This window comes from Mustela lutreola, chromosome 1 (assembly GCF_030435805.1).
Source record: "Mustela lutreola isolate mMusLut2 chromosome 1, mMusLut2.pri, whole genome shotgun sequence".
NCBI lineage: Eukaryota > Metazoa > Chordata > Mammalia > Carnivora > Mustelidae > Mustela > Mustela lutreola.
Window position 1 is genome coordinate 32,807,450 of NC_081290.1, and position 25,714 is coordinate 32,833,163.

At 37.9% G+C, this 25,714-nt stretch overlaps 1 protein-coding gene across 4 annotated transcripts in view; it reads left to right on the forward strand.

Moving 5' to 3' along the window:
• ATP8A1 (ATPase phospholipid transporting 8A1) overlaps positions 1-25,714 on the forward strand; it is a 241,269-nt gene that overhangs the window by 99,007 nt on the left and 116,548 nt on the right. For all 4 annotated transcript variants that reach the window (XM_059162405.1, XM_059162398.1, XM_059162414.1 and 1 more), the window contains 5 exons: positions 4,809-4,881; positions 7,228-7,333; positions 8,834-8,916; positions 16,388-16,437; positions 20,771-20,840. In XM_059162405.1, coding sequence (XP_059018388.1) covers positions 4,809-4,881; positions 7,228-7,333; positions 8,834-8,916; positions 16,388-16,437; positions 20,771-20,840 — 382 coding nt within the window. The remainder of the gene's footprint in view (positions 1-4,808; positions 4,882-7,227; positions 7,334-8,833; positions 8,917-16,387; positions 16,438-20,770; positions 20,841-25,714) is intronic.

Below are 25,714 nucleotides of genomic sequence, written 5' to 3' on the forward strand. Positions count from 1 at the left end.
TTCCTCATAGTTACTGTGGAAAATTTCAAACCTAAACAAAAGTAGACAGATTGCCCTTTCACTCTCTTCCATAGTACATGCTCAAAACCAATGTCATCTATAACTCTTCCTCACCATTATTATGAAACCAATCCCAGATACCATATTTATTTTTCTTAACTATTTAATATAGATTCCATACTGTTCTGATGGATTTTTGAAAGTTAATGCTAGTGAGGATGATTTTCCAAAAGGATTCTCTTAATGTGTTCCATGCTTAGTCATTGAGTATGGTTTTTAGGATTATCATAGTATCAGTGGATAGTACTATTTTCTAGTCTTATTTTCTCATTTCATCTTGGTCTATAATTATGTATGGAATGAGTGGTATTTATTTTTTCTGCTGCAACAGCTAGACTCATGAAAACATCCTTCCAGGTGTGACTGTATAATAATGAGATCTAACACATCCAAATTAACGTTTGTCTTCAAAGTAGTCACGTTGACAGGTAATTTCTTTGTTTCAATGATGCAGCCGTTTCACAGAATGTTTTTGGAACTCCTCTTTTGTAATTGCCTTCAGAAATACTTTGAGCCACACAGAAAAGCAGGTCTTATGACTTTGGTTAAAACTGATGTCTAACAAAAATATTATTGAATTCAATCACTTGTTTATATTCTTGGACTTGATGGGACATGACTCTGAATAACAAAGGCATTTCTAAAAATTAAATCTCCCTTTTATGGGATTTTGATTTGCAACCAATAGCATTATTTAAAAGCATGAGATGCAGATCCTTTCAGAAAATGGTGTTTTACCTCCCTACTAGGTTTATCTTCCAGTATGAGCCTGTGTGTAGTATGTGTGTGTGCAGAATGTACATCTATTTTATGTGTAGGCTGTGCATCTATTACAGGTGGCTGACATGGATTTTGTTCTTGTCTTTAATTTTCAATTTAAATTTGATTTTTAAGTTCATAATGCATTAACATGTTGCAAATTCAAAGGGTATAAAGAGGGGAAGGTTTTTCCTCCCTTCCCTGCCTTGGAGCCCTCCTGTCCCTTCCTGGAGGCAGGCAATATAAACAATTTCAGATGTATCCTTCCAGATCTGTTCTACACATATACATGCATGTATTTGTTTTCTCTCTCATATATACAGAAAGGGAAGCATACTATGTGCCCTGTTTTGTGCCACCTTTCCTTTTGACAGGGCATCTTTGAGATCAGTCCAAGATCAGCTGAAGAGTTTCCTATTTTTTGTATAGCATTTGCTATGTTGATGTACCACAGTTTTTTAAAGCATCATACTTGAGTTATTTCTAATCTTTTGCTATTAAAAGAAAAAAAAATGTACTGCAGGGACACCTGGATGTCTCAGTCAGTTGAGCATCTAACTCTTGGTTTTGGCTGAGATCATGATCTCATGGGTCCTGAGATCAAGTCCTGCATTGGGCTCTGTGCTCAGCAGGGAGTCTGCTTCAAGATTATCTCCCCCTGCCCCTCCTTCTTCTTGCCTGGTACATGCTCTCACTCTCTCTCAAATAAATAAATCTTTTTAAAGATGTACTGCAAAGAATGAATTTACACATACAACATTTTGCACCAGGTAGATAGCTTGTATAAATTCCCAGAACTAGAATTACTGGATCAAAGGGATACACTTGCATTTTAAATTTTGGTGGAAATTGCTCAGTTGTTCTTATTAGAAGTTATGCCAATTTTCATACTCAGCAATGGTATGATTTATCTTTTTCCGTAATCACAACAGCACAGAATTGTCAAATTTATTTCTGCTAAATTGATGCATTCATTTCTCTCATTGTAGGGTAAACTGAAGTTTGTATTTTTTTTATTTAATTAATTAATTTATTTGACAGAGAGATCATAAGTAGGCGGAGAGGCAGGCAGAGAGAAAGGGGGAAGCAGGCTCCCTGCCGAGCAGAGAGCCTGATGCGGGGCTCGATCCCAGGACCCTGGGATCATGACCTGAGCCAAAGGCAGAGGCTTTAACCCACTGAGCCAGCCAGGCGCCCCTGAAATTTGTATTTAAAGGCACTCGTATTTCATCTGCTTGTTGTTTCGCTACATTGTTGATCTTTTTCATATTGGTTTCTATGAGTTCTTTCTATTTCGGGGAAACTAACCTTCATTGTATGAGTTGGATACAGTTTTCCCCACTTTTGTTTGGCTTTTGATTTTGCTTGCAGTAGTTTTTGCTATGCAGAAATGTTTTAGCCATATGTAGTCAGATTTACTTATTTGTTTTGCTTTCTGGATTATGTGGATTGTGTGTGATACATAAATTATCACACATAATCCTAAATTATTTTTTAAAATTTCCCATATCTGTAATATTTTTATTAAATTGTTCATCCATCTGGAGTTTATTTGGTTCAAGGTGAAAAGGATGGATCCAACTGTTTTTTTCTTTTTTTCTAATAATTCTTTTGTTGACATAAATTTTGAGTTTAAAAATACTTCAAGGGCCATACTGTAATATATGAAAATAGGTGATACTGGTTAAGCCATATGTGTTCTAAATTTCCTGTTAATTTTTAATGCCATGGGGATTCTTCTTCTTCTTTTTTTTTTTTTTTTTTTTTTGGTATGGTCAGGAAATAATTATTTACCCTGTATCATAGTTTTTAAATTAGCCTACAAGAAACTACCATCTATACTGTACAGACTACTTATTCCTCATTCTCCTCACCTTAATGTTACCCTCCCTATCCCATTCCTTCTTGCAAAACACCATCATCTCTTTTGTCTCTTTTGTGTTCCTAAGTGCACTTAAAAATTTCTATGGAAAAAAATCAAGCAAAATGTTGATGTTGGCTTGCACTTGTATTTGTGAGCAGTTTGCAAATTCATAGTTTTGTCCACTAAGTTTAAATTACCACTTTCCCTTTTAACACAGTTGGTTCTTATTTTGAAATGACATGAATGTCTTAATTTTATCTGTTTACGATGACTAAAAGTGAACATCTTAGAAGATTTCAGAGAGGGTTGTTGAGAGCTCCATGCCTGAGTTATCCAACCCAGGCTATGTGGATTAGCAGATGAGTTGTTTATGGTTCTTATGATCTTGGAGAAGAAGTCACTTTCTGACTGAAGAGTTCTTATTTAATGTTATTCATGGTATAAGCTTCATTGATATATGGAGGGTGGAATGTGTTCATATAAAGATTTCAGTTGCATATCTAGTGTTATTTGTTACAAATACATTTCAAAGTTATATCAATTATGGTAACTGATTTATGAGATAAAAGGGTTTCTGGTGAGATTAATAAAACAGATCTTCAGATTTGTGAAGGCTTTTAGTCTGGAATTCTTTGGAAGGAAAATAGACCTCCACATGCAAGATGTTACTGTGATTATTCTTTGACATTTCAATTTATCTAACAAATAAGTGGGAATGTATAACTAAGAACCATTAATGAATACATTTTAATAATAGGGAGACTTTCTGGAGCCCCAGCAATAAACTATGTTTAAGAAATGATAGTATTTGGAGGAGAAATGTATGCCATTTTTTTTGCGTTCCCATTGATAAGTCATTTAAAAGATCTTGGATTTTTCCCTCCATCTTTAAAACTAGAGGAAAAGGAATAATGTCTTTATTCTGTTTCCTAGGGATGTTTTGAGAATTCAAAACTACTATATTCTAATGAAGATGTACTATATTCCAGTTCTCAGAATTAATAGATCAAACTGCTACATGTAAATAAAGATGTATCTTACTATAAACCTTCTAACCTCCTCCTTTAGTTATATTTCATTGATACTGTGTATGTTTAATTATATCAGATTCTTTTTTTCTTTAGTGATTTCTTCTTCCTTTCAAACAGCTGGCTTTAAAGATACGAAACTCTTGATATTTGTCACACTGGCATTGATAATACTCTGTAACTGTAAAAATTATGATCAAAAGCTTTCTGGGCTACAGTTACTTAGTATTGGACACATTATCTTTCCTTGGTGAATTAATTCTAGAATTTTCTTCTATGCACAAAAGCTTAGATGTATGTATTTTCATCGAACATTGCAAAGTATAGCCTTTGGGTTTGACATTCCCACTTACGTGTTCTATGCTCTTCCTTTTAATCTTAACATTTTGATATTAAGTTGCATGGCTGTGAGATTTGTAATAGCTAGAAATACAGAGGCAATTCTGACTCCATTTATTTATGTGAAGCACATAAGTGTTTGCTCATCTGAAGATAATCCCAACGCCAAAAACCCCCCTACATTTTTATGATTTGTTCTTACATATGCAGGACAAATGTGCTATATACATAAATATATCAGATATTTCTTAGTGACAGATGTTGATAAGATGTATATAAAGCTTATTGCTCATATTTTTATGTTCCATATGATAATCATGTAGTGTTAGTATCTACAAATAAAAATTTCTCATAGGCTAAAGTAAAAGAGTCAATTTTTTTTATAACTTTATTCTCAAGTTCTAAAAACTTGAAAAAAATTATGGAAATAGAAATTCACTTCTAGGTATTTTAGCAGTATTGTTACTTTTTAAAAAATCTTTTTAAAATTCATGTGATTACAGTGTAATTCCACTGCAGAAGAATGAGCTATAAAATACTATTTTTTATTACACTGCGGAAGTCTATCACATTTTAGAATGCTTGAAAATAATGTATGGTGCAGTTATGAAATCTATGGTATCTTATCTAGAAATGCAGACCAAATTATATTTAATATATTAAAGGTTTACAGGCATAATGATTTATTTAAAAAGTAAGTGACGAATAGATCAGTGGCTTATATAAATGAACCAGATTTGCTCCATTTTCCCCTTCAGGCAGAGCTCACAGTTTGGAGACGAAAAAACATTTAGTGATACATCATTGCTGGAAAACCTCCAAAATAATCACGTAAGCAACATAAAACCTTTATCTTTTTGTTGATGAGTGAAAGCTAATGAGTATTTCCCTGAATTATCTTCCATGTTTGTGATTTCTTTTTTTTTTTAGTTTCATGATCATTTTTAATACTTATACAGATCTGTTACTTTTAAATCCTTTTTACTTGGCCCACACAAATTCATGGCTATTAGGAATTTAGTTTTGAAATTCTTGTTAATCAATATTCTATCTTCTATTCTATATTCTGTAGAATATAGATATAATTCTATATTTTAAAATATAGAATTATAATTCTATAATTAATAGAATTCTGTTTGCATAGAATAGCTCACTATTCACCAGCTCAAACTATCTGTTTGGCCAGTCCCCAATCTATACAAAAAGAATTCTGGAAATTTCTACCCAGTGTGACCATTGTACTTGTGAAGTTACTGACACTTCACAAAAATCCCATCAGATCAAATGGTATGGCTTCCTGGAGTCTTAACCCCAGAACCTTTTCTCATTATCACCCCAAGCTCAATATATTAAAACCTACACTCAAACTCATTACCTCAAAACACACTCCTTGAGCACAGGTGGCTTACTAACCTGTGCGGTGGGGTGGAGCTCTAGCAAGGTGTCTTACAGGTACTTTTGGGATCCTTTCTTCTTAAGCAAACCTTCCATAGAATATGAGGTTCAGGATCCACAAGACCTAGACCGCTTCTTCCCTCTGCGTTCTCTGGTTTGGATTGCTCCATCACCTATTTTAATTCTTTTTCCAGGAACTTAAGAGCTGCTTTGGATACCTCCTTTTCCATCCATTTCCAGCTCTATAGAGTGGCCAAGCCCTTGTCAATCGCAACTTCTAGAATATATCTGAAATATCTTCTTTACTTCATTCTCACTCTCCCTCCCTGAGTCCACTGCCAGCCTCCCCCTGCCAGTCTCCTTGTATCCACTCCGCTCTTTTCTTTCTCCTCAGGCCACACTGGCTTTTATTTTCTCAAAAACCCTCATTCCTTCCTTCTATAGGATCTTTTCAGTCTTACGTGATCCCTGCTTGATGCAAAACCCTTGGCTCGGTTCTTCATGAGGCTAAAACCGCAGCTTAAATCTCAAATTATCTTGAGAATAACCACAGACTGGCCCAGGTCACATTACATGATATTTGCACATTCTCTCCTTTATAGTCCTTTCACACTATAAGTAAATATTTATGTATCAGCAAGCTCATTAAAGCACCCCTCAATATATCTAGTAGTACTTCCACACATAAAACTAGTGAATTTTATAATAGATAGATAGATTTTATAATAGATAGGAGTCTTTTTTCATTATCTGTGTCTGTCTTTCCCACAAGCTAGGCTTCACACAGCAAGGACCATGTCTGTTTTGTCTACTGTACTAACCTGAAAATAGATTTTTCAAATAATGTTGTGATTTACCTTCCCAATCACTTCATATGTTTTTTGGTTTTTTGTTTTGTTTTTTGGTCCAAGGGCATGAAAGAATATTTTTTATTTGATATTTATCTTCATCCAGAACCAAACAAAAAGATGTTTAAGTTAAAAGATTGGCTTCTGGGGCACCTGGGTGGTTCAGTCTGTTGGGCATCTGACTCTTGATCTCAGCTCACATCTTGATCTTGGGGTCATGAATTTGAGCCCCAAGCTGGGCTCCATGCAGAGGGTGAAGCCTACACACACACACACACACACACACACACACACACGCATACACACACACACAAGAAAGAAAGAAAAAGGATCTGGTTACTTTTCTCCCATAAACTCTAAGTTCCTTGCAGAAACGATCCACTTTTATGGCTTCCTCAGGCTATAAGAATCCATCCCGTTATACATAGCAATTGCTCAAGCAATTCTTTTTATTTAGTAAAACGTGTATCAGGTTAAGGCCATCATTTGTGGAGAGAGAAGGACAAGGCATTACAGAGGAATCCTCTGCCATCATCACCTCAGCACAAAATGGTGGAACCCCAGTAAGATCAGATGCCAAAAGTTTAAATCTAATCAGGAATTAGATCCAGGTAAATGAGCATTTTAGAATTTCTCTCCTGTCTTCTGAGAACAGGATTTGACCATATCTACCTTTTTTCACTGTGCTATTTTCATTTGACACACCAAGTTGTTTTGTGTAAATGTTTGGGAAAATGAATGAAAGAGTGTAAGAATGAATGATTTTAGTTAAAAATATGTTTTCCTCATAACAGAGATCAGCTTCTTTGTTGTCTCTAACCTTACAACTTGAATGCTGAACAGCTATAGTCTTAATAGACATAAGTAATTTTGCTGTCATTAATGTCAAAATGTTTAAATGAAAAGAGTTGAATTGTGTGTTTCTTTCTTACAGCCAACTGCACCTATAATATGTGAATTTCTTACAATGATGGCGGTTTGTCACACAGCAGTACCAGAGCGAGAAGGTGATAAGATTATTTACCAAGCAGCATCTCCAGGTACAAAGAAAAGTTATAATGTATTTTTCCAGTGGAAAATTGTTCTAATTTTGAGGTTGCCTAGAAAAAAATCAGTTTAATTTGGAAAAAGTAAAATAACCAAGTTATGTTTTTAAATAACAAAAATGTATTTATTAATTAGAAAACCTAGTTTTCAGAATTAAATATATATATATAAATAACCTTGGGGACCTGGGTGGCTCAGTGGGGTAAAGCCTCTGCCTTCCCCTCAGGTCATAATCCCAGGGTCCTGGGATCAAGCCCCGCATCAGGCTCTCTGCTCAGCTGAGAGCCTGCTTCCCTTCCTCTCTCTCTCTGCCTGCCTCTCTGCCTACTTGTGATCTCTGTCTATCAAATAGATAAATAAAATCTTTTTTAAAAAATAAAATATATAACCTTACACACATAATTTTTAGCATTTGACATAAATTGTATGGAAATTGGAATAATAAAATTCACACAAAAAGTACTTTTTTATACACATAGTAGTTTCCTCCCTTCTTTGAAAATAACAATTTTGTTGTCCTCTTCTGGAAATGATAATCAGGGAGCTTGTTGCATAATTTGGATGAAGAAAGTTCACCATTTGAAAGGGATGCCATAAAATATGTATTAGCATGGTTATCAATATTTAATGCTGAGGCTTAATTTTAAACTTATTTTCAGTGTAAACTTGGGCAGTTTGATGATTTCAAGGTTTTAGGAAAGAAGGAAAGGAACATACTTTAAAGACCTTTGTTTTAGTGTTTTAACTGTATTCTAAACCAGCGCCTGTGACCTTGCAGAATGCACCAAATTCCTAAAAAGCAGAAGAAATGTTATATCTCATATTGTTAGGATGGACCCTATGAGAGTGTTTCTTATCCCTGCCCGCAGCAACAAGAAAGTTTGATATAATACGGTGATGAAAGTAATAGATAATAAAACAAACATCAGTTCATTTATATCCATTTCTTTTCTCTTTTTTTTCCCTTTCTCTCTTTTCCAATCTTGTCCAATCTTTTCCAATCTTGTACAAATCTTATCCAATTTCTCTCTTTTTTGAGTGGAGTTGACACATAGTGTTAAAGTAGTTCCAAATGTACAGCTTCATGCATGTATATCCATTTAAATTGAATCCTCCATTCGCATTTCTCTACATTCAGTGGTTTAGGAGGAAAAGCATAAAACGTAAGACAATGTTGTGCATTTATTTTGAGAAAAAAAATTTTATAGAATATTCTGGATCAATGGTACATTTAGATTACCCTTCTTGGGTCTGTTAACAGTCAAATATGACTCCTGGTTCCATACGAGTCTCAGATCCTTAAGATGAGTCTTCTCGTTTCTTTGGCACCTTCATATGATTTCAAAACAAATGGATTTCAACAGGGGCCAGGATAAACAGAATTTTAATTCTTTTAACATTCATTAGAAAAATGTAGTGATGTAGTTCTGTTTTACGAGGGGTAATTATCTTACCTCACCATGTATTTGCTTTTACCTTTTTTCCTAAAACAGATGAAGGAGCATTGGTCAGAGCAGCCAAGCAACTGAATTTTGTTTTCACTGGAAGAACACCGGACTCAGTGATTATAGACTCAGTAAGTTATTTCTTTTTTTTTTTAATTTTTTATTTTTTATAAACATATATTTTTATCCCCAGGGGTACAGGTCTGTGAATCACCAGGTTTACACACTTCACAACACTCACCATAGCACATACCCTCCCCAATGTCCACAACCCCACCCCCCTTCTCCTAACCCCCCTCCCCCCAGCAACCCTCAGTTTGTTTTGTGAGATTAAGAGTCACTTATGGTTTGTCTCCCTCCCAATCCCATCTTGTTTCATTGATTCTTCTCCTACCCACTTAAGCCCCCATGTTGCATCACTACTTCCTCATATCAGGGAGATCATATGATAGTTGTCTTTCTCTGCTTGACTTATTTCACTAAACATGATACGCTCTAGTTCCATCCATGTTGTCGCAAATGGCAAGATTTCATTTCTTTTGATGGCTGCATAGTATTCCATTGTGTATATATACCACATCTTCTTGATCCATTCATCTGTTGATGGACATCTAGGTTCTTTCCATAGTTTGGCTATTGTGGACATTGCTGCTATAAACATTCGGGTGCATGTGCCCCTTTGGATCACTACAGTTGTATCTTTAGGGTAAATACCCAATAGTGCAATTGCTGGGTCATAGGGCAGTTCTATTTTCAACATTTTGAGGAACCTCCATGCTGTTTTCCAGAGTGGCTGCACCAGCTTGCATTCCCACCAACAGTGTAGGAGGGTTCCCCTTTCTCCGCATCCTCGCCAGCATCTGTCATTTCCTGACTTGTTGATTTTAGCCATTCTGACTGGTGTGAGGTGATATCTCATTGTGGTTTTGATTTGTATTTCCCTGATGCCGAGTGATATGGAGCACTTTTTCATGTGTCTGTTGGCCATCTGGATGTCTTCTTTGCAGAAATGTCTGTTCATGTCCTCTGCCCATTTCTTGATTGGATTATTTGTTCTTTGGGTGTTGAGTTTGCTAAATTCTTTATAGATTCTGGACACTAGTCCTTTATCTGATAGGTCGTTTGCAAATATCTTCTCCCATTCTGTCAGTTGTCTTTTGATTTTGTTAACTGTTTCCTTTGCTGTGCAAAAGCTTTTGATCTTGATGAAATCCCAATAGTTCATTTTTGCCCTTGCTTCCCTTGCCTTTGGCATTGTTCCTAGGAAGATGTTGCTGCGGCTGAGGTCGAAGAGCTTGCTGCCTGTATTCTCCTCAAGGATTTTGATGGATTCCTTTCTCACATTGAGGTCCTTCATCCATTTTGAGTCTATTTTTGTGTGTGGTGTAAGGAAATGGTCCAATTTCATTTTTCTGCATGTGGCTGTCCAATTTTCCCAGCACCATTTATTGAAGAGGCTGTCTTTTTTCCATTGGACATTCTTTCCTGCTTTGTCGAAGATTAGTTGACCATAGAGTTGACGGTCTATTTCTGGGCTCTCTATTCTGTTCCATTGATCTATGTGTCTGTTTTTGTGCCAGTACCATGCTGTCTTGATGATGACAGCTTTGTAATAGAGCTTGAAGTCTGGAATTGTGATGCCACCAACGTTGGCTTTCTTTTTCAATATCCCTTTGGCCATTTGAGGTCTTTTCTGGTTCCATATAAATTTTAGAATTATTTGTTCCATTTCTTTGAAAAAGATGGATGGTACTTTGATAGGAATTGCATTAAATGTGTAGATTGCTTTAGGTAGCATAGACATTTTCACAATATTTATTCTTCCAATCCAGGAGCATGGAACATTTTTCCATATCTTTGTGTCTTCCTCAATTTCTTTCATGAGTACTTTATAGTTTTCTGAGTATAGATTCTGTGCCTCTTTGGTTAGGTTTATTCCTAGGTATCTTATGGTTTTGGGTGCAATTGTAAATGGGATGGACTCCTTAATTTCCCTTTCTTCTGTCTTGCTGTTGGTGTAGAGAAATGCAACTGATTTCTGTGCATTGATTTTATATCCTGACACTTTACTGAATTCCTGTATAAGTTCTAGCAGTTTTGGAGTGGAATCTTTTGGGTTTTCCACATATAGTATCATATCATCTGCGAAGAGTGATAATTTAACTTCTTCTTTGCCAATTTGGGTGCCTTTAATTTCCTTTTGTTGTCTGATTGCTGAGGCTAGGACCTCTAGTACTATGTTGAATAGCAGTGGTGATAATGGACATCCCTGCCATGTTCCTGACCTTAGCGGCAAAGCTTTCAGTTTTTCTCCATTGAGAATGATATTTGCGGTGGGTTTTTCATAGATGGCTTTGATGATATTGAGGTATGTGCCCTCTATCCCTACACTTTGAAGAGTTTTGATCAGGAAGGGATGCTGTACTTTGTCAAATGCTTTTTCAGCATCTATTGAGAGTATCATATGGTTCTTGTTCTTTCTTTTATTGATGTGTTGTATCACATTGACTGATTTGCGGATGTTGAACCAACCTTGTAGCCCTGGAATAAATCCCACTTGGTCGTGGTGAATAATCCTTTTAATGTACTGTTGAATCCTATTGGCTAGTATTTTGTTGAGTATTTTCGCATCTGTGTTCATCAAGGATATTGGTCTATAGCTCTCTTTTTTGATGGGATCCTTGTCTGGTTTTGGGATCAAGGTGATGCTGGCCTCATAAAATGAGTTCGGAAGTTTTCCTTCCATTTCTATTTTTTGGAACAGTTTCAGGAGAATAGGAATTAGTTCTTCTTTAAATGTTTGGTAGAATTCCCCCAGGAAGCCGTCTGGTCCTGGGCTTTTGTTTGTTTGGAGATTTTTAATGACTGTTTCAATCTCCTTACTGGTTATGGGTCTGTTCAGGCTTTCTACTTCTTCTTGGTTCAGTTGTGGTAGTTTGTATGTTTCTAGGAATGCATCCATTTCTTCCAGATTGTCAAATTTGTTGGCATAGAGTTGCTCATAGTATGTTCTTATAATAGTTTGTATTTCTTTGGTGTTAGTTGTGATCTCTCCTCTTTCATTCATGATTTTATTTATTTGGGTCCTTTCTCTTTTCTTTTTGATAAGTCGGGCCAGGGGTTTATCAATTTTATTAATTCTTTCAAAGAACCAGCTCCTAGTTTCGTTGATTTGCTCTATTGTCTTTTTGTTTTCTATTTCATTGATTTCTGTTCTGATCTTTATGATTTCTCTTTTCCTGCTTGGCTTAGGGTTTCTTTCTTGTTCTTTCTCCAGCTCCTTTAGGTGTAGGGTTAGGTTGTGTACCTGAGACCTTTCTTGTTTCTTGAGAAAGGCTTGTACTGCTATATATTTTCCTCTCAGGACTGCCTTTGTTGTGTCCCACAGATTTTGAACCGTTGTATTTTCATTGTCATTTGTTTCCATGATTTTTTTCAATTCTTCTTTAATTTCCCGGTTGACCCAAGTTATTTCTTTTTAAGTGTCTTTTTCATCAAAGCAGTGATGTGTGCATAACTTCAAAGATAAAATAATATCAAAGGATCATAATAAAATAGAAGTTCCCTGCCCCAGAAGCAGCCGCTTTATCTCTTTCTTCGGACACTTATAAATCTATTTTCAAAAACATATGTGATGAATGATAGCTGTTTTCATTCCTCCATTTGAACACATCTAGTGACTTTGTCTTCTGTTATGTTAAGTGAGGATTTATCTCTCTTGATTCACTATCCCTTCCCGGAATATATATATTAACTATATGACTATATATTACTATAATTACATTACAGCTTTTAGTGAAACAAGTATTCAGACCTAATTTTTAAAATACACAAAAGACTTGAGCAAACATTTCACAAAAGAAGATATACGAATAGCCACTGAGCATGTGAAAATAAGAAATCATTAGCCATCAGTGAAATGCAAATTGAAATCACAATGAGGTGCTATATACATACCCACCATAAAATTAAAAACACGGTCCGTACCAAATGTTAATGAGAATAGAGAGCTCGTGAAGCACCCATGTGTTGTCAGTTGACGTGTGAAATGGCACGAGCCCTTTGGAAAGCCTCAGAGTTTTCTAACGCAGATAAACAGGCACCTGACCCAGCAATTGTTACCCCGGAGATATGAAAGCTTTTGTCCACAAACAGATACCTAATGGAATGTTCACAGCAGCTTTATTCAAAGTAGTCAAACACTGGCAACAATCCAAACATCCAGCCACAAGAGAAGGGGTAAACAAATTGTGATATACACTTCCAGTGGACTATCCAAACAATAAAAAGGGAGGAATTGTGGATTCATCAAGAACATGGATAAGTCTCAAAAAATCATGTCGAGCCAACAAAGATAGACCCAAAGGAGTGCGTGCTCTCGAGATGAGACAAAAGCAATCATGGCAGTAGAATTCAGAACAGTGGTTGTCTTAGGGTCAGGGAGGACATGGATCAGAGGAGAGCACAGGGAATTTATGGGGTGACGGGAATGTTCTACATCTCGATGGCGGTGGTGGTTACACCATCATACCATTGGAAAAGACATAGTTTTTGCCAAACTGTGTGTTTAACGTCTGTGTACCTTATTGTATATAAGTTGCCTCTCACTAAAAAAACTCGTGACTTAGTATTTGTTACTATGCCTGTACCAGTATTCACAGTTGAACATTGTTGTACTCAAGAATTTTTTTCTCTTCTTTAATTTTGTGTTTCCTGATAGAAATTATTTCCTGAAAATAATTTTTCCTTTATTTCCTAAAGATAAGTCCCTTATCTTTTTTTTTCAATGCTTAATGTTCTCTCTACCTATTAGTGATTGTTCCCATGTATTCTTAGTACACGTACTCCAAGTGTACTAAGTTACACCAGGTGATCTGTCAGTGGCAGTTCTTACCTTGAGACACGCCCAATCACAGCTCTACAAGTTCACCATTCTTTTCGGTCTGTGCCAACTTTGTTCTAAGGCCTGTTTCTACAGCACATGGAATCCGTTTTGATATTCCTCTGTATGGGACTATTTCCTGTGTCTCAAATCTTCTTTCTTGGTAACTTCCCTGTTTTGATGGAAGACATTTCATGTTTGTTTCTTCAGATTAAAAAGTTATTCTGGGAACAGAGGGCACACTAGTGATAGCCCTCAGTGAGTCTAGCTCTTGACTCTAGGACTCTGAGACACACTGGTTGATGTGTCCCCATCTTGTTCATGGTGGTCATCCTGGAATTGCTTTCTCATATTCCTGAAAACTTTCTTTACTTCTGTCCTGTGTTAGATCTTTTGTTTCCAAATCCCATGTCTTTCTTGTTCTTGGTTTACTCTTTTACTTCTGTGGAATACATTTTCTAGTGGCGTTTTGGGAAAAGATACATGGGGAGTAACTCGCTTATTTCTTTTGTAGTCCTTTCAAGTCTAAACATTTTCCATCCTACCATTATACTTAATTGATAGTCCAGATGAATATAGAATTACAGGATAGAAATTATTTTCCTTAGAAATATTGATTTTTCCACTATTTTCTGGTTTCCAGTACACCTCATTGAGAAATCAGAAGCTACTGTGATTCCACATCTTTTGCAACTTAACCCCTACCCACTCCCCCACACTCTAGAAGGTTGTAGGACCTTTCTCCCAAGAGTTTGGACATTTTGTGACTGTATACCTTAGTGGGAATATTTCTAACCCACTGTGCTAAGCACTGGTGGGCCTTTTTCCATTTGGAAAATTCAGTTCTGGAAAATTTTTCTTGAATGATTCAATTTTCCTTCCCTCTTTTTGCCCTCTTTAGAATTCTTGAACTAATCTTTAGCTTTTATACTCCTGCTTTTCATGCCTTAGACTTTTTGCTCTGCTTTTTGGAAGTTTTCTTTAGGTTTATTTTCTTAACTTACTATTCGTGTTTTGTTTTGTTGAATTTCTGCTCCCATGTTTTTGGTTTCGAGAAGCTTGTTTTGTTCTTTCAGTATTTCTTTTTAATAGTATCCTGTTCTTGTTTCATTAATGTCATATTACTTCCCTGAGAGAAATAATGATAGCTTTTTTGAAATCTTCATTTAAAAATTTTTACAAGCATTTAACAAAGTGCTTAATTACAAAGCATTTATAAGCCTTTAGTTAAACTGTAGTTTTTACCAGAATATAAAATGGTCTGAAACAGTCATCTGCAGTGAATATAGTTTTGGAAGAAAGCATACTTCATCAAAAGTAAAATATCAACTTTCAAATGTTCTTCTCCAGAATTTCTCATTTTCTACTTAGGGGGAAAGAGCAGCATTTACATCACTGTAGCTCTTGCATATGGGAATGCCTGATAGACTCTACTGGGTTTTTGACACAAATTGCAATATGCAGAATAATAAGGCCAGTCTCCTCCCATACCACCAAAGAGCATCAATCAGGGTATAAGTATTTCTCATAAAAGCACAAGAATTATTATAAACAGTCTTATTCTTTCACACATTTTTTGCATGGGTCCCCTTAAGAAGCATATGCTGGCCTATGCAACAGTATTTCCAAGGGTGTAAAACCCTGCAAAAAAGTTTTATGCTACCAGGAAGCCACAGTAATTGGTTCCAATGTAGAGCAGGAAATGACACATGTGACAAACCACTTCAGTCTGGGGTTGATACTATATGCAGAGACATCCTGGACCCACCCACCAGACCCTTGGGCCCATCAGGAAACCCAAACCTGAAACATCTTTGGTCCACAGGAAATTTTGTTTTGAAATCTTTTTCCTACAAATTGCTTTTGTCTGTTGGTTTTGGATATCTCTGTTCGATGTTAGGGTCATTAGATGTCTGTTAATCTTTGGTACTCTCATGGTTAAGAAGAAGGAACTTGAAAGCAGATGTGATAGTTAAGAGCCTGAGGGAGATTTTTGTCTACAGTGAGCTCTACTGTAGGGTGGTCTGGGAGATTCATTTGGGAAGTCATGGTGTCTGTACCCTTCCAGATTTTTGCCTGGAAAGGTCTGGCTGAGTAGGTTAAGATATTGGGGCCTGGCATTTAATATGAATATATCAATGCCATGTCTTCAACTGTGCTGGTCAACTCTAGAGAAAAGATTCTTCTAGACCAAAGGAAGGGCCAGGGCTGAGAGCTCTTTTCAAATGGATCTTACCCAGTTCTCCACATTTTAGGCCCCTCTCTTACCTCACAATTCTAGAACTATCTACTTTTTCATATCATTAAACCACTTAAGGATCATATGGTACAAATCAGGTGGGTTCTTAGATTTTCCCATGACCGCTATGGCATTCAGCCTTCTTGGATCTGCTAAGCTACTACCTACTGATCTGTGCTCCAGCTTCCACATTTCTGGTGCTATTGTCTCTTTTCTTATTTTCCCGCCATTGTAAGCTGCTTTCTTTTTAAAGTGTTTACTGTCGTTTTAGTGAAGCTTTGGGAAAGACAGAAATTAAATGTGTATGTTCAGCCTTCCCTCTTAACCTGAAAGTTAATAAATTCGCTTAAAGAGAATGTATTCAGAAGGGATGCTTTATGAGTGTTTTTTTTTTATATTAAAACTTCATGCATAGGGTTTATTTCCAAGAAACCCACAATATTTCCAACATGATGTAATCATATATTCCTTTCCTTCATAGTTGGGACAAGAAGAAAGATACGAATTACTCAATGTTCTGGAATTCACCAGGTAAGACATCTGCTCTGTGATTTGTATCTATCCGTAAGATAAATTTCTATATATTTTTGTTCTTTCCCTTTTAAGTAACTAGAAAGTTATGCTTTATTTTTTTAACTTAACTTTTTTAGAATAAATATTAATTTAAATCTACATTATCGCTTATAATTGTTCATAACAGCTAAGAAATCATAAACACCTATCTTCAGAGTATTGCCAGAAATGACTCCTGGAGGCACCATTAAAAATATTTTTGAACAAAGCAGGTCTGCATCACAACTGTGGGTTATAGGACCAGGATTCTCATGGCTGGTGATCTGGAAACATCGTTATACTTAGAGACAGCAGGATTTATGTGTACCAAATCCTTATCAAGAGTTAGGAACCCAGCAGTCTATCTATCTATCTATCTTTGGGATTTCAGAAACCATACCTGTCTCTCTGTCAGGTATAAAACCAGTTACCATTTAGTAGGAAAAAGCAGAAATCAAGGAGCTTATCCTACTTAACTTTATTTTTTAACGCCAAATAATAGAGACCTTCTAATAACAGTCAGCACTAGTCTAGGAGTTTGGCTTTTTATTTTTGCATGACTACATCATTTCCAAACGAATACACTCCTGAGGCAAATAGGCCTCCGTTAACAGACAGGATGAGACAGGATGGTCTTTAAAGACTGCATCACCATTAACAATAGGACACTTAAGGTCAGGCCACAGGCAGGAAGTAACACTTCACTGTTTAAGGAAATAAGTGTTCACTTACCTTCTTGAACTTTCTCCTCCATATGGCAAGATTATATACTAGAAAAGACATTTCCTACAGTATGAAAGTTCCTCAAAAAGTTAAAAATAGAACTACTCTGTGATCTAGCAATTGTACTACTAAATATTTATCCAAGGGATACAAAAAATACTAATTCAAAGGGACACATGCACCCCAATGTTTATAGCAGCATTAACAACAATAGACAAATTATGGGAAGGGCCTAAGTGTCCCTCAACTGATGACTGGATGAAAATGTGGTAGATATACAAAATAGAATATTACTCAGCCATAAAAAGAAATGCATTCTCTCCATTTGCAATGACATGGGTGTAGCTAAAGAGCATTATCCCAAGCAAAATTAGTCAGTCAAAGAAAGACAAATATCATATAATTTCACTCCTATGTGGAATTTAAGAAACGACGCAAACAATCATGGGGGACAAAAAGAGAGAGGGAAACGAAGAAACAGATTTAAGTATAGAGAATAAACTGAGGATTACCAGGGGGAGGTGGGTGGGAGCATGGGTTACGTAGGTGATGGGGATGAAGGAAGGCACTTGTGATGAGCGTTGGGCGATGTATGGGAGTATTGAATCACTAAATTGTACACCTAAAACTGATATTACACTGTATGTTAACCAACTGGAATTTACATAAACACAACATTTTTTTTTTAAAAAAAACATAGCTTACTGGAAAAAAAAATTAAAAGGCATTTCCTTTTCAATGCCAACTTTGGTTGTTGACTTGTTGGGGGTGGCCACATGCCATGGTTAATATAAAAAATAACAGGGTCTTTCTAATGTATTATTTAAACACTGTTTTCCTTACTTGTGTGCACTGGAAGGCATAAGGGAAATGCATGAGAGGTTGATGAGTAACTGTAATAGGTATTTCCAAAATGTATCCCCCACCTTTTTTTTCATGTCAAAGTGGCTCTTTTTCCTAAGTCTAATTGCATTATACCTTCAAATTATTTTAAGTAGTATATCAATTATCATTGGGTATGTTTGTTTATTAACACATACCTTGAAGAACCACAAAGAAAAATAAAGCAAGGTTAAGGGTTTAGGGTCTTTCAGGATGCAGTAATGGGGGTGAGCTTGAGGACGAAAGTGAGAAAAGTGACTACGGAGGTCTTCAAAGAGAGTCTGGAAAAAACATTAGTGGTTTGGACGAGGATGATGGTAGCACAAAGAAAGCGAAGTTGATAGAATCCAGATACCTCTTGGAAGAACGTCAGGGAGCCTTTGGGATGGACTGGGGGTCAAAGAAGAAAAGGGGGGGTTGGTGTCTCTGATGTGAACAGCTGGGTGGGTAGAGGGACAGTTTCCACAGATGGCACATACAGGGAGAGGAATAGATGTGCAGGATGAGATGATTGAATCGTCCTGTTTGAAGTGCCCGTGAGATACACACTTGGAGGTGTCGCAGGTAGGCAGTGGTTGCAAGGACCCGGACCACAGGGAGAAGCCTGTGGCTGAGATTTCAGTGTGGTTGTTGTTGGCCTGTCCACAGTAATCAAAGCCACAAAAATGAGTTGGATCTCCTGAATATAAAATATAGAGCAGAGTGAGGGAAACAAGAAAGACTGAGGATTTGCTATGACTAACTCTAGTTATAGAAGGGGGGGAATCAGGAAAGGAGATTGTTTTGTGGTTAGAGCGGTGGAGGGTAAAGAGAGGGAAGCTACGCAGAGCCCGGAGAAGATGCTTTTTTTCCCCCCGAGGTGACAGAGGTCGTCTGTGTCAGAGAACACAGCAAAGTTAGGTGAGCTGAAGAGGGGAAGTGTATGATGGGTTGAACCCTTCATTGGGAGGGTCAGGAGAGAAGCCAGGTGGGAATGACGGGGGCCTGTGGGGGTGTCACACAGAGGGGGCGCACAGGGGATGTAAGCAGAGACTGTGCATACGGCAGTTGCTTGGGGTTGAGTTGTGAAAGGGATGTGGCTCCAGGAGGGTGGGTTGTTTGGGCTGAGTTTCATAGGCAAGAGACTCCAATATGTTTAAATACTGATGAGAGAGACGCCGTCTAGAAGGGGACGATGTACTCTCAGTGGAGAGCAGCATAACTTTAGGAGTGAGGTTACTGAGGAAGAGCGGGGGTTCACAACACGTGGGAGAGGAAGGTCTCTGGGAGGAAAGGAAATACTTCCTCCATCATCAGGAGAAGAAGCAGAGGGGATGATGCCCAGCCGGGAAATGCATGAATGTGTAGGTGTTAATGGCAGAAAGGATGAGAATTTCTTGTCTGAGGCTTCCATCAAGGTGAAGTGCAAACATTCCAAGGGTCTGGAGGATGAGGATGCATTAAAGACTTGGAGAATGGAGAAGGTGGTCCAAGTCCTGCAGATGGTGAGAGAGAGAGCTTATTAGAGGTGGTGTGTCGCTAGACAGCACACAAGTGACTGTGGATCATGAATTTCCTAAGCTCTGTGGCAGGGAGACTTTTCTCCACTCTGATGCTACAGAAAGGGTTCCCATTTATCCAGGACTTGGGAGTTTTGCCAAGAGAAGGGAAGAGCAGGAAAGTTGAAGAGCTTGGGACCATCTCATTAAAGTTGGATTAAGGAAGACACCAAGAAGGGCTGAGACAGAATATAAACTGTACAATGTTGTTGCAAAGAGGGCCAATGAAATGTATTCCCAAAGTGCAGGGATGCAGTCAGAGGAACCAATGCAGTGGGGTTTAGAGTTGGAAACACAGAGGACTGAATATTTCTAGATGCCTCAGAAAGAGGCTCCTGGCTGTATGCAAGGAGCTGTATCTTGGCTACTTTGTATTGGACTTATCTCCATTTTTAGCAAATGTTGCAAGGTAAAACAAATAGATACAGACACTTGAGAAGTCCCTTCCCCGCCCTTCCTCATTTCTGGAGAGAATGTCTATGCACACTTGGTTCCAAATGAGGCATATCCTAGGCAGGGCTCTGCCAGTTTGTCCTACTCCCTGTTCCTTGCCGTCTCTATCAATGCGCTGGCAGATGCTGTGTGTTGGACTAACATTTTCATATCGCCAACACAGTGTTCAAACGCTTGTGCTCATCAGCTTAGCTTGGTAATACAAATAGATTTTTTACATGCTGCCAGGGGTTTGCTAGAAATCATTGAAAAATAACCGCCGTGAATGCTGACGTCAGTTTTAAAGTGCCCGTGTTTGCCTTTCTCTGTGCGTTGGGGTATATACTTAAAATGCATGACTATTTCTGTTTGCATTCAAAGCTGTAACATACACTTCCTCTGAGATACTGACTTGAAGATTTTTTTAAACCTGAAAATACTGAACCAGAACTGTCTCCTACCCTGGTGGGTCCTAACTCTTGCATGTTTCCCAGGGTCTTTTTTGTAAATTATCCCTTTAGGGAAGCAGATGGTACCTTAGTGCCTTACAATACAGAATGTAACCTGTAAAGGTACCCAAACCACATACCCAGGGGATGGTTTGTAGATGTGGAAGGAGAGGGCTCATAATTCGGTAAAGTTTATTTTTCACTGTGAGTTTTAAAATATGTGAGGCATGAGAAACACATATATGCATATTCTCCCTATGATGACACATGATGGAAAACCTCTTTCAGCGCAAGAAAAAGAATGTCTGTGATTGTTCGCACTCCGTCCGGGAAGTTACGACTGTACTGCAAAGGAGCTGTAAGTTTTTATTTTTGTCTTTTTCAGTTTTGATTTATGGTGGTTTATAATGTATATGTTCAGCATTCTGCTATGGAAATGTAACACAGATGTTTAGCATAAAGTTGCTGACATCCACTTTCCTTGGTATTTTATAGTAATCGTGTTCAGCCTCTTCTGGTGAAATGCGGAATTCCTTCTGGGTAAATTTGGTGCTTTGAAAAAAATTTGGCCTAGCTTCTTTATATAATTCAATTTTGATACATAGTATTTGAGGTTTATATTATAAAATACATTAGAAGACAATTAAATCAGAAAATGCTTTGAAATTGTATTAGAAATGTAGGGATCCACACCAGTCTGAATGTAATTTTTTAAAGTCCATAGAAGCGGCAGTGGGGGGAATGCATCCCAGTTTATTGCTGTAATGGCCATTACTATTTGTCTTGCATTGTTTTCATTATAAAATAATTTCTAACTATTGCTTGGCTTTGGTATATTGATTGGCAGGCTATATTGACAGAAACAGTAATATGTCATTCATAGTGATTTTTCCTAGATAAAATATGTTTATACTCATGGAAAAATAAGGAGTCAGCAGACCAGGGCCTCCTTTTGTTCCTATGATTACTATTTTCCTTCTGAATTATCTTTTCCGGGTACCTAGTCTGCTTGGGCGAGTCAGGTAACTTACCAACCTGGAACTTTCCAATTTTAAATATAGTCAACAACCTTGATTTTTTTTTTTTAAGATTTTATTTATTTATTTGACAGAGATCACAAGTAGGCAGAGAGGCAGACAGAGAGAGGGGGGGAAGCAGGCTCCCTGCCAAGCAGGGAGCCCGATGCAGGCCTCGATCCCAGGACCCTGAGATCACGACCCGAGCCAAAAACAGAGGACTTAGCCCACTGAGCCACCCAGGCGCCCCAACAACCTTGATTTATTAAATGAAACTTGGAAACCGTACTTATTAGGAAACCAAAGCTTATTACTGAAATTTTTGTTGAAAATGTTTTTCAGTGCCATGGTTTTAAAGCATTGAAATGCAGTTTTTGAATGCCTTGCTTTTAAAGAATTTTGGTAGAATTTTTTCATGATATTTCGTAAGTTTAGTTTTAGAATTACTCTTGTCGTTGATTGAAACAACTAGTGTTTATTCACTGCGTGCACTTTACCTACAAGACTTTCAACTGGATTTTGGAGAAAGGAAGTTAAGACCCAACACTTGTCAGGCACTAAGCCTAGTCAGGGACCTATATATAAAGAGTGTTTAGGTTACAATATTGAGGTATATTGTAAAACTCTTCCACATTCCAGTGGTAGCATTTAGTGATATAGGACTAAAGAGAGCCTTCCACTTTAAATACTTATGTGTCCGCTTTGCATCCAAGTCACATCCTTCCTTCCTTAGTTTTGAGTAATCTTCCATCTAGACCCTTTGTTTGGGCAGTTAAAGCACTGAATAAAAAATAAAAACATTGGACTTCCTTTGTGAATAATCATGAAGATAGTTTGCATACATTAACTTGCTTATTGCATTGTTTCCCCTCACTACAAGTTGGCTGTGAAACATGGTTGAGCACTAAGAAGGCAGAGACATGTAAAACAAGGTACATTTGAGAACTGCACATTCTTTGGCCAAGAAGAGTACACGCGAGGCTGGAAAGGTGGTCACATGTTAGGTCATGCGTTTTTGTTTTTTTTTTTTTCATACGCAAGAGCTTATACTTTTTAATGAACTGCTTTTTGTGGTTTTTTTTGGTTTTTTGTTTTTTGTTTTTTTCTGAACTGTTCTGATGCCATTTAGGAAGATGCCTCAAGGCAGAATGGTGATGCATCCGGACTTCCCCATTGATACTCTTGAGTAGAGTCTTAGAGTTGATAAGGATCTGAACCAAGACAACTGCAGAGAGGATTAAGAAAACAGAGATTTAGGACTTAATAATTGATTACATTTGGGTGACAAGGGAAACCATGATCGAGGATTATTATCCAATTTGGACTTTGCTGAGCAGATGAAGGGGTACCACCTCCCATGATAGAGGGTTAGGAGCTACATCGGGGCCATGAGGCAGAGATGCTTGGATTTCACAGGGGAAGGAATCTGGGATGCTGGTAGAAATTCAGGAATTAACAAGTGTAGCTGGAAGGTAAAAGCAGGGGACTGATGAGGATATGTAAGGAGGAAATATTGTATGGAAAGAGAGGAGGGCTAAAGGTGTGGCTAGAGGATCTAAAACGAGAGACTGGAATTGGGAGAGTCTGAGGAGGGTTGATTCCCTGGCGGAGTGAATCAGCAGGGACGTGCGTAACAGAAGATTTTAGTAGTGAGAGTCAGGTAAGGCCTCAACGCTAATACTTTCCATTCAAGTTGACACAGTCTGCTCAAAATTTAATGTATCTCCTCTATTCCAAATTCATGACTGTGATGGATACAGTATAACAAGAGAGCAGAAATACAGAGCCAGGCTTTAAAACAAGATAAACATCTTTGAGGCCCCAAGTAGGAATAGAAAATCAGCGTGGGACATTGAACCTCGGTCTTGCGTTGAGTGGCGTGGGAGTCCCAGGGTCAGGATCTGGGAGCGGTGGTTACAGTTTGGTTTCTGTAAGCCAGTGGGGGCAAAGAGTGCTTTCTGTAAGCGTGGATGGAAGCCAGCCTCCCCTCTCTGATGCCTGAGACGGTGCTGAGCTTCCTAATCCTGAGAAGGGACTCAGAAAAGCTCATGCCAGCTCTGCTGGGGGAGTACATAAAACCACTAGATTGGGGTGTCCACAAGTAGGGTAAAGTTAAGAGACACAAGAGGAAATTTCATGCCCAAGAGAACAAGCACGTAAACCACCAGACATGAATTCATGAATTCATTTTGGGTGAAATCAGTTGTGTAGACAAGTCTGACCAAGGATGCCTTAGTGCAACATGTTTTTTTTTTTTTTTTAAAGATTTTATTTATTATTTATTTATTTATTTGACAGAGATGACAGGTAGGCAGAGAGGCAGGCAGAGTGGGGTGGGGGAGAAGCAGGCTCCCTGCTTCCCCCCAGTGCGGGGAGAGAGTCCGATGCAGGACTCCATCCCAGAACCCTGAGATCAAAATCTGAGCCGAAGGCAGAGGCTTTAACCCACTGAGCCAACCAGGCGCCTCAGTGCAACATGATTAAAAAAAAAAAATTTTTTTTAACTATTTTGAATCAAAAATAAAAGGGGATGGGGATATGTGTAAGCTAAATTAGAAATCCTACATTTAAAAGAAAACATCAGAAGTTGGAACAAACTCTAAACAGTGGAAGGGGCAGGAGTTCAGTTAGTGAATTGGAAGATAGCACAGAAGAGTTCATCTAGAACATAACACAGACAGGTGATGGCTGGGTCGTGTACATGTATATGGATGATTTGTTTTTCCTTGTTTTCCAGGTTTTCTGCAATGAGGTTGCCTTGCTTTATTAATTTTCACATGAAAAAAAGGAAAAGTGTATAATACATAGTTCATGTCTGCAATAGTAGCCAATTTAAGAAAAGTTACATTCACAAATAAAATCTGAATTTATTCAAGAAAATAAAAAACCTCCTCCAATTCTTATAGACCAGAGGAAAAACTAGAAACTTGACTATCACACTTAGTGCTTTAGGGACCTTAAAGGGACTGACAGTTTCTAAGTCAGCGCCCCCCGAATAACATTCTGTGCCACACATCAGGAAGACCACATCCAAAATCAGTTATGTGCAGCAGTTCCCCCACCGCATCATAGGCAGAGTACGGATAAATCTGAATGGCACACAAACGCAGAAAATGTCCGTCTGCATTTACATGTACAGCTGTCTGATGATTTTAGCAAATGTCCCAGATCACAGGGGCCAAAGGACCTTACATGTGGCAGTCAGTTTCACCTTGTTGGATAAACTGACAGCAGGATCAGAGTCCTTGGCAGCAGCTGCCTGTTTGGTAGCAAGATCACCTAGAAAAATTCAGTGTAGACGGCAGTGCTTAAATAATGATGTCGGACCTCTTTTCTGTTCGCTACCTTCTTACTATTGGTGCTTGCATTTCATCGTATAGTCCTTTATTTGGCAACATAGGATATGCTTTAGGATGACTGAGGACTATGTCTGGTGTTTTACTCACGTGACACATGTCTTTTGATCAGCTGCCACGTGCAAGACACTGGAGGTGAGGACAGAGCAGCACTAGAACAAGTCTAAAATATGAATAGAAAAACAACTTTTCAAGTAAAAATTGACCTAAGATGAATTATCCCTGGTGAAGCCCTAGGCTTTTTACTAGCTGAGCCAAGCCATCCTGGGAACGTCCCCTCGTGCCTGATTTTCCGCTCTTACCTTGCTGAGGGGTGGGGATGCCCCATAAGTAAAATCAGTTAGGATTTCCTGCAAGTGTAGACTCTTTGAGGTTCTGAGTCTGATCTTAGGGGATACACATGCTTTAGTTCCTTTGAAGAAACCTTTTTTGGTCTGAACCAAGTCCTAACCGAGGTCTAACCAACTACTTGATGTAGCTCTCTGAATAAATCAGTGTTACTTTGGGTGAGAGGTTATTTGTATGTATTTATTTCTCACATGTAAGCATGGCCAGTTGTGACTTGTCCTTTAAAAACATACCATCTTGGGGTACCTGGGTGGCTCAGTGGGTTAAAGCCTCTGCCTTCGGCTTAGGTCATGATCCCAGGGTCCTGGGATCGAGCCCTGCATCGGGCTCTCTGCTCAGCAGGGAGCCTGCTTCTCCCTCTCTCTCTGCCTGCTTGTGATCTCTGTCTGTCAAATAAATAAATAAAGTCTTTAAAAATAATAATAATAAAAAAAATACCATCTTCTCTAAAAATTTTTTTAATTAAAAAATAAAAAATAAAAACATACCATCTAATTCATGTAGAAGGCCAC